This window comes from Nilaparvata lugens, chromosome 4, assembly GCF_014356525.2.
Source record: "Nilaparvata lugens isolate BPH chromosome 4, ASM1435652v1, whole genome shotgun sequence".
Classification (NCBI taxonomy): Eukaryota; Metazoa; Arthropoda; class Insecta; order Hemiptera; family Delphacidae; genus Nilaparvata; species Nilaparvata lugens.
The window spans coordinates 80,060,217-80,074,878 of record NC_052507.1 but is presented as its reverse complement, the minus strand read 5'-3'; the positions used below and the strand labels follow the sequence as shown (position 1 = coordinate 80,074,878).

Here is a 14,662-nt window from a genome sequence, read left to right as displayed (position 1 = left end):
CACTGAAATGGCAACCACTTCAAGGTCAAGTTCGCAACAAAAAGGGGTTACATCAATAACATTGAAGTCAAGGTCAATTCGAACATAGAGGGCACAACCCCCACATCTCGTCACACATCTACAAAAAAATGAAGCAAGAACTAGGTTTGATATCTTCATATAGAAATCAATTTCAGAAGAAGTCAAAAAATGTTCATTCAAACATAAAATGTCAAGTTTTTCATTTTCTACAAACAATGAAAGTAAGCCCTGTTTGTTTCTCACGCTCTGGGCATTCCAGTGACCCACAATTAGTTTTATATTCTTTTGAGTATTATCATTTATAAGCCTGAGTAGTGGTTGAGGCTTGATTTCCCTAAAACAAACACAGGAATTAACACGGTTTCTGTGGGGTATGAATCGGCGCACAAGAGCTCCCGAAGGCCAAAATTTAATAGCCTTTCCAAAGATTCGGAAGGCACCTCAATTTTAAACGATTTATATGAATTGAATTTAGTGTTAAATTCAATACACTGAAACACTTCAATTTTCCTATCAGCTAGGAACAATTTCACAATATCAACAGTTTCACTTAAAGAAATACGGGAAAGAAAAATATGATTACTCTAACTTCAATGTCTAGAATCATTAGAAAATCTATCATGCATTGTTGTTTTAAGCCCAATTACCTCACTTCACCTGTGCATAGCACTTGGCTAGTCTAAGTTTAGTTACTTGAGTGTAGAATGGAATCATTTTTTATTGTAGCCACTTCTGTGGTCACCTTCGTCGAAGCATTGTCTTTGTTGTTTTTGAAGAAATACAACAAATAATCAATGGATCCAATAATAATTCATTCCTATCTGAATTAGAATTGCTATTTTGATTAATATTCGATTGTTTTCAAGCAAGCTCAAACTTATTATTATAAATGTATTACAGTGACATTTGATTTGATAATTGGCTCTTGAAAAATCAATCAAATATGAGGATGAACTATCTGGTATCAGCTTTTGCGTCAGCTCTTTTTCTCCAATTCATCTGCGGTTATAATTGTGATGATATGAACAAAGCCATATTCATCTCATTGGATAGTGAAAGATGGACTGTCAGTAATAGTTCGAGCTGTAAGTGTAATTTTTTTTAATGTTTCTATTTTACCTTGACTTATGTTCTAGTCACAATCTTATTGTTAATTTGTTTATTTTTCAGAACCTTATAGTTAAAACAGTATCTTTTTTGCTTATTCATTTTTAGATACAAGACGTTTCAACAAATAGAATTTTAAAAAAAGAGTTGAAAAATCCATTGCTATCTTATTAAAATCATTTTATGATTTTATTTTTGTATATTTACGGGATGAATAAAAAAAGTTTTTTTAATAGTTCATAATAGGTAAAAATAGTTAATTGGTTATGGACATAAGAGAAACTTTATTATTCGGTTTTACTTAATATATGATTCGTATTACATTCAGCCAACAGTGGGTCGCCACACATGAGCCTTAGTATTTCCATTTTTTGTGAATTTTTTCTCACATAACGAAAGTTCTTCTACAATTCTTAAGATATCCTCTCCATCATTTTGAATTACATTTTTTTGTAATTAAAGTTCATTTTGATAAATTTTATTCCTTCTCTTGATTACATAAGTAGGTATAGTTTTATCACTTACACAAGCCTTCTATTTGATACAAATCTTAGTTCCATGTATTGCACATAGCAGTTTTTAATTTTCAACTCTTTTATAAATTTGCTAAGTTAATCTCGTTTTTACAGCAGTCAAACTCAATGCAATTGTGCCTGGAGGAATATATACAGATTTGAAAAATGCATATATTTTGAAGGAAAACTTTTTCTACAAGAACAATGACATCGAGTACAGATGGGTGGGAAGAGAGGATTGGTCTTACGTCACTTCTTTTCAAGGTGAGAAATTTCTTTTTTTTAATATATGAGATCTTGGCTCTAATAATATTATAGCTTTATAGGCAATATGGATTAGAAACGCAATATTTTGTTTATTAATTCAAAATTTTACAATGGAAGCAACAGGTTCCATTATGTTCCCCAATATGTTCCCTTAACATAACAACTAGACAAATTCATATATTTAACATATAATATTCATATATTCTAAAAAAGATAGTGATGGGGGGTGAACTCATGGTTGAAGCTTGAAGTAGCGGCATTCGAATGGTTTGGATACAATTGCGGAAATATTTCTCAATAATTTCAGCCTCGGTAAAGCCAATAACATGTTTGTTCGTTATCGTTTCGATGTCAAAAATCATCTGAAGGTGAGTCTAGGTTTTCTCAAAGTTTTATTCCACCCATAATGTGGCAACTTGCAACAGTTATCAGTACATTAATTCATTTTGTTTATACTATAGAATCACATTGCTAAAAATCGCGGTGCTTGATTAATTAATTTTGGAAGCCCTAGGTTGTGTTTGATGTTTGAAAAATGAATCTGAAGGCTGAGTCACCAATAACAAAAATTGAATAAAAAGGGATAGAGTTTGGTAGAACATTGTTTAATAAACTTGGTAAGAAGTATTCACATTTCCTCTAAAACTCAAAATTTTAATCGCGTCAATTAACTACAGATAAGCTTTTCCGATTGCATTTGGTTGCATTGCATTAACGCACTCTCTCTTGATGTACACTTACTGCTTAATCTTACCCGTTATCTCAAAAATATCCTATTGTCAATCAGAAGATTATTATTAATCAAATGTGATTTCCTTGTATCACTACTAATTATTATTTTCAATATGTATCTGGGTTTTGATGGCAAGGAAGAGGGACGTTCAGATCGGCTGCATGGGGAAGAGACTATAATCCTGACTTGTGCTTCAGCAGTAGAAATAGATCTGGACAACCGCTACCTGCAATTCGATCTGTCCTATCTGATTTTCCTCATAGTCAGCACAGACCTGTTCTCATTGATATAGGCATCCAGATTCCCCTGATTAACTCAGACAGTGCAGCGACCGAGATGGAACTTTTCTAAGGCAAGGTGGAATGACTATGCAGCAGATCTTGACAAGTGTGTCCGATGGATACCTGCCACCAAGGATAGTAAAAACCAGAGGTTTGTTGGTGCAGTAATCGCAAAAGCAAAGAATCACATTCCAAGAGGATACAGGAAAAAATATATATGCCTGGCTGGAATGATCAATGCAACATCCTCTACAGAAGATTCTAAGAGAGTGGAGATGGACACGTTGCTGAAGAACTTCTAAAGGAGCTGGATGGTGCAAGAATAGACCGATGGGACAAAACAGTGGAAAGTCTTGATTTTAAACATTCTAGCCGACAAGCGTGGAGCTTGTTAAGAAAACTTGGTGCAGCTAGAAAGCCAGCCAGGCAAGGAACTGATGTTGAGCCTAATTTGGTTGCTGAGCACATTATAAGAATATCCAGAGTGAACCACAATTTAGAGCACACTGATGAGATAAGAAGGCAACTGAAGATCCTTAGGGACAGAGCTATGCCAAACCTACATTTCTCTGCTCCATTTAGTGTTGATGACATAGATAATACTCTGAGGGACATGAAACCTGGTAAGGCTCCTGGATTTGATGGAATTCACCCCGAATTCTTACTCAATGCTGGCGATGATTAAGTCAGCTCTGTTCAGACATACTTGCCACTGGAAAGATCCCACATGCTATGAAAAGGTCAAAGATTGTAGCAATCTTAAAGCCTGGGAAGATGGCCAACGAGGTCGAAAGCTAACGGCCAATAGCTCTGCTTAGCTCAGTTTATGAATTGCTAGAAAGGCTGCTTTATAGTAGGATAAGCACAGCAATTCTTGAGACAGTCCCTATTGAGCAAGCAGGCTTCAGGCCAGAGCGCAGCTGTGAGGATCAAGTCTTGACACTGACAACATTCATTGAGGCTGGATATCAGAGGCAGAGAAAAACAGCTGTAGCCTTTGTAGATTTGAAGGCAGCATATGATACAGTTTGGCGAGAAGGTCTGATTATATAAACTATTTAAAGTTATTCCATGTCAACATAATAGTGAGACTCGTCAACAACATGCTGAAAAACAGATCCTTCCAGGTTGTGGTTGGGCATGGGATGAGTCGAACAAGAAGGCTTGACAATGGTCTGTCCTAGCTCCTCTCCTCTTCAACCTTTATGTCTCGGACCTGCCTAGAGTCGAATCTAGAGTATTTGCATATGCAGATGATTTGGCTTTGGCTACACAGAGTGGTGACCTTAACCTAGCTAGGCGCTGAGACAGCAAGTAATAGCAGCGTTGGTGGGAATGCGAGCGGCCGCAGTAACATCTTCCACCCAGCAATGGTCGGCGTAGTTCCGCCTAGTGGACAGACGAAAGATCAATCCAGTCGGTTATTTGATCCCCCCAGCCAGGCTCAGCCAAGCAGCCGAGACAATAGAACAATGGAGTGACGGTCTTATTCGCGTTCATCAGCAGTTTTCTTTCTAACGACTACTTTTATTTTTGTGTGTCAATAATAACTCCAGTCACCAGTAAAAAGTTTCCAGAAACGTGGTGTACTACCATATTAATGACTTTTCATGATGATTTTCAATTATTTAGAAATATTGTTGACATTCTGTGCCTTCAGGCTAAACTTGGGGTCGCTGAGAACGAATCTGCAATCAGAATTTCTCTATCACGAAAAAAACCCAGCTGTTGATCTTCCGGCAACTGTTAACAGTCATCCTGCAATGCGACCGAAACACTTCCAAGCCAGACACCCATCTCAAATGACAACAACGCCAAGCTGTGAGAAACCATCCTGCACTGCGGCGCTAGCTTTAGGATCGGAGAGGAGACACTAACAAGTGACTTAGCTGTCCTGGCAGACTACTGTTCCAAATGGAGGCTATGCCCCAGCCCTGGAAAAAACTGAAGTATCAGCCTTCCATCTATGCAATAAACTGGCAAATGCTGAATTGAGGGTCCCAATGAATGGTGCTGTCTTGAAACATGATAAGTTCCCGAAATATCTTGGCATCACCCTGGACAGGACTCTTTCCTTCAACCAGCACCCAAGGAGTGTAGCAGCCAAGTTGAAGACAACAAATAACATCATTCGGAAACTGTGTGGCACAACTTGGGGCTCATCCTCATCGACTCTGAGGTGGTCTAGTCTGGGCCTGGTGTATGCTGCTGCGGACTACTGCGCCTCTTCCTTGATCAACAGTTGTCACACTAATCTTGTAGATGTGCAACTGAACAATTCAATGCGCATAATTTCAGGAACCTTATGATCCACTCCAGTTCCCTGGCTCCCACCTCCTCTTTGCAGAGCACAAACTCTCCTTCGGCTCTATGGAAGAATAAGTTCCAATCAACTACTCCCCATTCATCAGGACAATCCAGACTTGAATAGAAGGGAGCTAAAGTCCAGAAGACCAGTGATCAGGATGGCAGAGCGATTAAGAGACGAGAGGTTCTCTCTGACCAGAAGATGGAGAGAGGAAGCGCCCCCAGGAATACCGGAGAGCCATTTCTCAGGCACTGGGCCTCCTGGTTTTGAACTTCCCCGGCGCATCTGGGTGGCACTTAACAGAATTCGGTCTAAACATGGGAGATGCAAGGCATCATTTTTCAAATTGGGACTTGCGGACTCCCCACAATGTGACTGTGGGGCGATGGAGCAGACAGTGCACCACATCATATTCAAATGTGAGAGACTTGCCTACCTGGGTGAGGCTAACGACTTTACTGTAGCCAGTCCCCAGGCTATACAGTACATTTCAACCCTTGCCGTGCACTTTTAGTGTGAAATTTTCTTAATTTCGACAAAACTGCCATACGCTAAATAAACAATAACTATTTTCTATTTTATTTGCATTATTATGCCTTTCCCAGTAAAGCTTTCGGAAAAGCACAATCCTAAAACGGTTTCCTATTCAAATTTATACAGAATTCCAAAAGCGGCATTCCAATTCTTATTATTCAATGGAATATTATCACTTGATACTACAATTTTCCTTTACAAATTACTTGACGATCTGTGTCTGAAAGTTTGTGCCTCCAAAGATGTATTCTGAGCAATTCAGGTTCAAAGTTGAGTATATCTTGATTATCTTGATGCAACCTCCCAAGGCAAAGGTTAACGATTTAATAAGGGGAGGCTAGTAAGGGAAGTGAATGGGAAGAAATGAGAATACAGAATATATTTTCTTGTAAATTTTACGGTTTTCTTTTTTTTGTTAATTAACAAAGTGAGTAAAATCAATAATTGTGTTTCAGACTGGTGACAACACTCTGGAGGTGAAATTCGCGTCACCAATTCGAGCCGCTCTGGACTTGAGCTCCCATTCCAACTACTCGATTCCGCCCGAATGTCCCGATGCTGTGCAGAGTGGTGAATGTCACATTAACTTCTTGAGGAAAATGCAAGCGTCGTTCTCATGGGACTGGGGTCCCGCTTTTCCATCCGTTGGAATATGGTTAGTAATCATACAGTGCGTTCATTATGTTGTGCACATCAAAGTAAACATGTCTGTAAAAAGTGGGGTTTCTATTTTCGGTATGTGGCTACCGCGAGATAACTTCACTATTTATGTATAGAAAATATTTGTGAAATCATTTAATGTGATTAGGTCTGCAGTGCTGTTTTGTGTAGGACTACAGTAATGTAAAAATGTCTTTTTGCCAAGTGCAACGAGTGTTCTTGAACAGTATTTTATCAGTATATTCTACGCCTCCAGATGTTTTCCTGTGGGGTTATCTCGAGCACAAAGTTCAAAATGTCTGCCTTGTTCTCGCAGAACATGCAGAATTTTTTACCACACTTTTTAATACTTTTGTTTATGAGGTATCCCTATAGTAATTGACCGAGCGAAGTGAGGTCTAAGATTGAAGTCGACGGTTTGGCATTTCTCTTAATGTTTAAATGTTTATATGTTGCGCATTTACGGCTAAACGCGGTAATAGATTTTCATGAAATTTGACAGGTATGTTCCTTTTTAAATTGCGCGTCGACGTATATAAGGTACAAGGTTTTTACAAGGTTATATTATCCTTTTCAAGGATAATATAAAAGGAAAAAGGAGCCTCCTTCATACGTCAATATTAGAGTAAAAATCAGACTATAGAATTATTCATCATAAATCAGCTGTCGAGTTAATTATAAACTGCATGCCATGACGCATGCAATTCAATATCTAAATGCAACTTGGTAAAAAATCAGCAGCTGTGCAGACTATGCAATGCCTCATTGCATGCCTCATTGAATGCAATTTTTATGCACTATTAAGATAGGATGCAAAGAACTTATAACAGCTTGTCTGGGCGCCTAGATGTCTTCTGGTTTTCTCGCGCTAAATTCCGGAAAGCGTTATATGATAATTAAATCTTGTGTAAGCATGATCTGATCAAATAAATATATAGTTGGTGTACCAGTGTGGATGTGCTTATGGTTGGGACGTCGTTCAGTTATAAATATTATTTATTCTATTGATAATTTTTTTGTCATTATTTGTTATTATATTCTTTAATTTTTATAAATTTTGAATTCCCAATTTGATCAATTTTTACTTTTTTCATAAGTATTTGAAATCTTTGTATTTTTCATTTTTGAATTAGGTGGTATTCTTGTTGTTTGTATTATTTATTATTGCATAAGTTCGTATTATTTTTATCATTATTTTTTTTTCATTTGTTTCTGTACAATTTTTATTGTTAAGGAGACTTATTTGGGGAAAACCGTTGTCTCCATTGTGGATAAATAAATAAATGAACTATTGATTGCGTGCAATAACGCATGCAATTAATAACTAAAATAACATAGTATTGTCTCTCGAACTTTCTCTGCTTTGAACTTGGGCTGTCCTGATGCCAGTATGTCTTGAAGGAAATTAGCTTTTGATGTTAGCATTTTTGATACACCAACCCTAACAGCCATTAGCCGTTTTCACACTGATATCTCGCCGACACGACATACAGACAGGATTTACTCTGATGGACAGTATAAGAGGAGGCTGCGGTTTATAACTGCATTAGATCTACTGTTCACAGAACTACTAGTATTTCTTATATTCGTTAAAATGTGCATTTTTAGTTTATTCAGTATTTGATGCCTATTTATTGAACGATTGAAAAAAAATTAACAGGAAATAATTTGGAGGCGTTGAATACTACTGGTACAATAGTGTTCAATAAGGAACATTCGTTGTTGATCTTGGTAAAACGCCATGCTCACATTATCATACACAAAACAATACTGCAGACCTATTGTAACCTGTACACATTAAATAGCTTCACATAATGCGTTTTATACATAAATAGTGATGCTATTAAGCGGTAGCTACACCGAATTTGAAAACCTCATTTTTTACAAACATGTTTATATTGGTGTGTGTGACATAATGAACACACAATAATATTAACAAGCAAAAACCAAAAATAACTTAACAAAATATTACCTTAGCTATTACACAAATAATTATCTTTATAATAAGAGAGAGTAGGGTTGTTTTTGTTTGCATTAAAACATGTCAACTTGTGGATTGCATACCAGAAAAACAGAAATGATTTAGATCTCCAAATTTTGCACATAGATTCTAAAAATATCAATTTCGTGCACCTCGAAGCCCAAATTTCAATTTTCCATCTAGATTTTTCAGAATTAATGTTCAAAATTCATTCATGGTACTTAAAAAAATATTTGATTTCATAAAAATTCACCAAATCATATGATACAAATTAAAAAAAGAACATCTGTTCTATTATTGATTTCTACCTGATACCACTTAACCTCAATAATATTGTTTTGCTAATTGATTAATATTTTTAATAATAATATTATTATTATTATTAATAATAATAATATAATAATATTATTGTTTTGATAATTAATAAATATTTTTATTTTCACAAACTCTGTATAATAGTATGATGAATGTGAAACAGCTGCTTCAAAGAAATAAAGAAATTATCTCAAAAACATCTGTTTAGAAAAACATAGTTTTGAAACTTCGTTTTCCTGATGCAATGTATAGGCCTACACGTGGCATGGATTATTAATTTTTCAGCTAGAACAGTTTTTTAAGACAAGGTGCTAAATAAACGTTTACAGTTTCATCAATAGTTAAGTTCAAAGCCACTGATCGGTGAGTGAACGATGAGATCAGTGAGTGAACGTGGCTCTGAACGAAGTACTGTTTTGTCATTGAACGATGCATAGACTCACATGCAGCGCTAGATTATTTGGAATTGAAATCGGCTATTAAGGGGACAGCCTGGAAGATTATTACATACTGAAGATCTTGAAGATTTTTGTGATCTATAATATTACAAAAAAATATATATTATATAATATCTCGCGATAAAATACCTCAATGGAACCTTTAATTTCAAGTAAGAGCTAGCATTGGGAAAGCATTGGTATTGTGCGTTTATACCTCGTCAAGGTCTTTGGTCTAACTGATAAGAAAACAAATACGTCATATCCGGTTCGTTCACTGATCAGTTAATCGTACTTTCCACCGATGAAAAAGAATGTAAATAGAGTAGCTGAATGTAAACAGACATGGCTGAATACGAGGTTGTTTACAAATAATGGACTCCATTATAATGTATTTGGGAGCAGAGAAATGCATGATTACATAAATTCAATAACATTTAAAATATTTTACAAAGCATTTAAAACTACTCCAATCACCTGATGGTTTTCCATTTCAATTGATTACAATGAAATAGGTTAAGTTCTAGTTTTGTTTACAAAATATGATCAACAGGGGAAACATCTGTCAGTCATGACTCATGAGCAACCGTTCAGCAACAGAATACACACAAAATGGAAGGTATCAATCTAACCAAGATTTGAGTGCACCAAGACCACGATACATGACTGCATCATCTTGTTAAAAATTAAAACTACTGCTGTATTACAATGCTACACTTTTTTCAAGATGGCGGATTATTATGTCAAGATACTAGCCGACTTTCCATTCTGTGGTTCATCTGTGATCACTAATCTGTGATCAGGTTTTTTACTGAACGTAAAAAAAACCCCAATGGAATTGATCAGTGGCTTTGAACTCATCCAATGCTATATCGGCAATAAGAAAACGCATGCAGTTAATAAGCACGTGTATACATAAACAAACCACGAACCCTCGATCACAAAAAATCACAAAAATTGATAGATAATACTAAACATGTTGTATCTAGGTTAACCATAAAGGTGAAAAGATTAATGATGTGACAGTTGATAATGCTTAAATATTTTTAAAACTTGATAAATTTGAAGCCAGAAAAATCACAAAGATATTCACTATGAGCACTATACAGAGTGGGTGAAAAGTCCGAGAACGGCTTCATATCTCATACACAAAGGTAATTTGTTGTTGGGTGTGATTGGGGATCCTACTCAAATTGGAAATACTACTTAACTATGACTTCAAAAATCAGGTCCGCCATCTCGGATCCACCATATTGAATGCAACTTTATTTTTTTAAATAGGAAGGTGGTCATGCGATACAATGTTTCCGATACAAAATTCTAAGAAAAAAGAATAGTGAAAACCGCATATCGATATCTCAAACCGTTAAGAAGATATTCACATTATTAATCAATACTATTCAAAGCAGAAAGGAGAGAAAAAAGTCCGAGAACGGCTTCATATGTCATACACAAAGGTAATTTAATGGTGGGTGTGATCGAGGATCGTACTCAAATTGAAAATACTACTTTACTATGACTTTGAAAATATGGTCCACCATCTTGGATCCGCCATATTGAATGCAACTTTTTTTTTAATAGGAAGGTGGTCATGCGATACATGATTTCGATATGAAATTTCAAGAAAAAATGAATGGCGGAAACCGCATATCGATATCTCAAACCGTTTAGAAGATATGCACATTATTAATCAATACTATTCAAAGCAGAAAGGAGAGAAAAAAGTCCGAGAACGGCTTCATATCTCATACACAAAGGTAATTTGATGGTGGGTGTGATCGGGGATCCTACTCAAATTGAAAATACTACTTTACTATGACTTTGAAAATATGGTTCACCATCTTGGATCCGCCATATTGAATGCAACTTTTTTTTTAATAGGAAGGTGGTCATGCGATACATGATTTCGATATGAAATTTCAAGAAAAAATGAATGGCGGAAACCGCATATCGATATCTCAAACCGTTCAGAAGATATTCACATTAATATTCAAAGGAAGAGGAGGAGGAGTATCGCCCTCGAAACTTCCATCTCTTCAGACGACATCTCGCTGAAACAAGTCGTCCAGGTGATAGGTGAAGTACGAGCAGACATCCGCAAATTGGAACTTGATCTGGGAAAATCCATCGACACGTGTCATGATGGTGTCGCAGACATTCTTAATAAACTCGAAAGTCAGGAGGTTCAGCTTAAATTGTGCCTCCAAAAAATTGATAATCAAGCGACAGAGATCAGGACTCTGAAAAAACAGAACCAGGACCTACAACGAGCAGTTTCTGATTTGCAACAGTATACTCGCTCCAACTGCCTAGAGCTACACAACTATCCACAAGAGAAAAACGAGGACTTAATCGGAATAGTGAAATCAGTGAGCAAGGCGTTGTGACATGAGATAACTGATCTTCAAATCGACAACTGTCACCGTCTCCCAAAGCAAGACTCCGTCGATTATTGTAAAACTCATGAGCAGAATAGACAAAAAGGAATTACTACGTAAGCGACGAGTGAAGAGAGACTTTTCGACCCGTCACTTGAATCTTCCTTCCGACGTTCCCCTGTATGTGAACGAGAGCCTTGCTCCGGAGAGAAGGAAAGTGCTGGCCCTGGCGAAAGCTGCAAAGACTGAAAGAGGATACAAGTACCTGTGGATACGAAATGGCAAGATTCTTATGAGAAAAACGATGGTAAGCCAGTGATATCACTCGAAAATGTGGATGATCTAGATAAGCTAAAAGTTACAAATAGACAGTACGATGTAAATGTTGAATCCGTTAAAGATGTAAGTAATTTAAGCCATTCTAATTGGTATGCTATTGAACACATTTACACTCTCAAATACAAATAAAAGTAGCTAGCCTCATTCAATAATTAACTTACTAATTAAAGTAAAATTCCTATTCTAAATGACGCATAATAAATCCTTTTCTTGTTCAATTCAAAATATAAGAAGCTTGCGTGAGAATTTTGATCTATTTTCTATTCATGTAGAAAACTAACCAGTAAAACCAACTTGCATAATTTTGACGGAAACGGATTTACAGTGACGAATCTAACTTGTTCTCAATAAAAGGATACAATTGTTTTACTGACTGTAATAATAATACTGTAATAATACTGGCTGTGTATTTAGACGAGAGTGTTGTTGCTACTGCTGATAAGATTACAATTATTTCGGCAGATGGGCTGAAAGTTAGTTTCACAATAGATAATGTTAAATTGAGCATCGTCGCAATCTATAGATTTCACTCATTGCCTAAGGAATATTTTCTCGATGAGATAAAAGGCTTGCTATCAACACTAGAAAGAGAAGAAAATGTTATATTCACGGGTGATATAAATATTGACTTGCTTGAGGATAACATGCATGTCGATGAATACAATTTTATCTTGTCCAGCTTTGGATTAATTTATTATGTAAACTAGCACACAAGAATTTACAATACGTCAATGATTGCATAGATCACCTATTCTTCCGATGTACTGCCACAACACAATTTTAATCCAATAATTAATGTTATAAATAGCGGAATAACTGACCACTGTTCAATCCAATTTCATCTTAACAATGAATCGATCAAATAACTCATCAACGAATAACAGAACTGATAAGAAAGTAAAAAGTATTGACACACAAGCCCTCTCTATCAGACTACAAAATACTAACTGGGAAAGCGTCCTTAATCACAGGTCAACTCTGCATTTGACGAATTTTTAAAAATCCTCAACGAGAGTATTGAATATGCACGTTCGGATAAACTAATTAGAAATTCGGGGAAATATAATGAGCATAAACCTTGGTCAACTTCACACATACTCAGTCGTGTAGACATTAAAAATAAACTACAGTCGAACCTCTCTATAACGAAATCCTCTACACAACGAATTTTTACCTGGTCCCATGACATTTTAGAGTTTTTGCTGCTTATTTACCTCTATTTAACGAATTTCGGACCTCTCAACAACAAAGCTTTCTCTTGACTTCAACACACAAAGTGTAGTGTGTATAGGAAGCAGACGGTCATTTCAAGGAATTTTTTAGTTTCAGCAGAAAGGTCAATAGACTAAAAATAATGGCAATTCAGGTAGGAAGAAGGAAGAAGATAGAGTGGTAGACAGTCAATAGAGCAATAGAGGGTGAAACACATGTCGGAAATTGAATGCAAGCTACTGGAAATTGAATTCCAAGAGCTTTCAAGTTGAAATAAAATTAATATTTTATCCCATCCCCTTTAATATCCTTATTAGTTCATAAAGTATTTCATCATCATTTTCCCATGTCGTTTGGGGTGGGCTCTCCGTATCAATTTGCGCCAATCATCTCTGTCTTTTGTCGATGGGTTCATTATTGTAGACCAGGCAGGTGAACGACTGGACTTTTTTCCCATTCTTGCTTTTGTCACACATTTCAATTCTTTGAACTGACTATGATGATGATGATGACTGTGACGAACCTGAGGAGAAGAATCCGTCAGATCAAAAAGTTCTAGAGGCTTTCAAATCATCAGGCAAGGATTAAAACTAAAAAATAGTGTACCAGACATGTCCGACTGTTTGAATAAATGTAAGTCGTTTATCAAACATGATTTTTTATTCAAATGCAAAATTCAACCGATATTACTCACTTTTCAAACATAAAACAAAAAAATAGGAAATTTGAGTTATTATAGTGAAGATATTGACAAAATAACCGTATTTTGCGTTCCATCTAATAGTAGTGTATAAAGTTGAAAAATATTGCTACAGAATATGTACTTTGATTAAACTCTACTAATAGTACAAATCAAGCTTTCTGGAAATAAATTGGTGAGTTTACTTACTTATTACGTTCTACAAATATTCAAAAAACATGTTTTTTATCGACAGCATGAATTTTCAGATTTCCATTGAAATTATTGGAATATAAAATATAATATTGGCCTAATAGGTACCCTACCTACGTTCGCGATGATATGTTTCATGTACCATATTCATTTATTTACCGCCGTGATACGATATTATAAGATCCATAGGATCGTGGCAGTTTTCTTGACATAACCTCTCAATAACGAATACCTCTCGGCAGCGAATTTTTTCTCGGGATAATCGACTTCGTTGTATAGAGGTTCGACTAAGCACAATTCTGAGGGAAGTGAGCTCCAAGAGCAAACGAACTCAGAAATTATTTTCCTTTAGTTAGAAATCCGGCCTCAATGTTCTTCTTTCCGGTTACTGCTTCGGAAGTCAAAACTGTAGTAATGTCCATGAAATCTAGAAAAGCTCCTGGCTACGATAATATTGGAATTGGGGTTGTAAAAAAGGTGATTGATTTTCTAGCAGAGATTCTTGCCTACCTGTTCAATTTGAGTCTGAGCTCAGGTATATATCCCAAGGGGTTAAAAAAGCAATCATCATCCCAATATTCAAATCTGGTGATAGACAAAATCCGAGTAACTATAGACCAATCGCTCTTCTATCGGTTTTTGCCAAAGTATTAGAAAAACTTGTTAGGATGAGGTTAGTTGT

General features: G+C 36.0%; 2 protein-coding genes across 2 annotated transcripts; both read left to right on the top strand.

The window, feature by feature from the left end:
• Positions 1–904: 904 nt before the first annotated feature.
• On the top strand, positions 905–1,969 carry LOC120351112 (beta-mannosidase-like). Its single transcript, XM_039427121.1, has 3 exons — positions 905–1,106; positions 1,758–1,907; positions 1,962–1,969. Exons 1-3 carry the CDS (start codon positions 965–967, stop codon positions 1,967–1,969), a joined length of 300 nt encoding a protein of 99 aa, XP_039283055.1. The 5' UTR covers positions 905–964.
• A 211-nt stretch (positions 1,970–2,180) lies between these two features.
• On the top strand, positions 2,181–6,542 carry LOC120351111 (beta-mannosidase-like). The gene is made up of 2 exons (XM_039427120.1): positions 2,181–2,278; positions 6,222–6,542. The coding sequence occupies exons 1-2, from the start codon at positions 2,237–2,239 to the stop codon at positions 6,540–6,542; spliced, it is 363 nt and encodes a 120-aa protein (XP_039283054.1). The 5' UTR covers positions 2,181–2,236.
• The last annotated feature ends 8,120 nt before the right edge of the window (positions 6,543–14,662 follow it).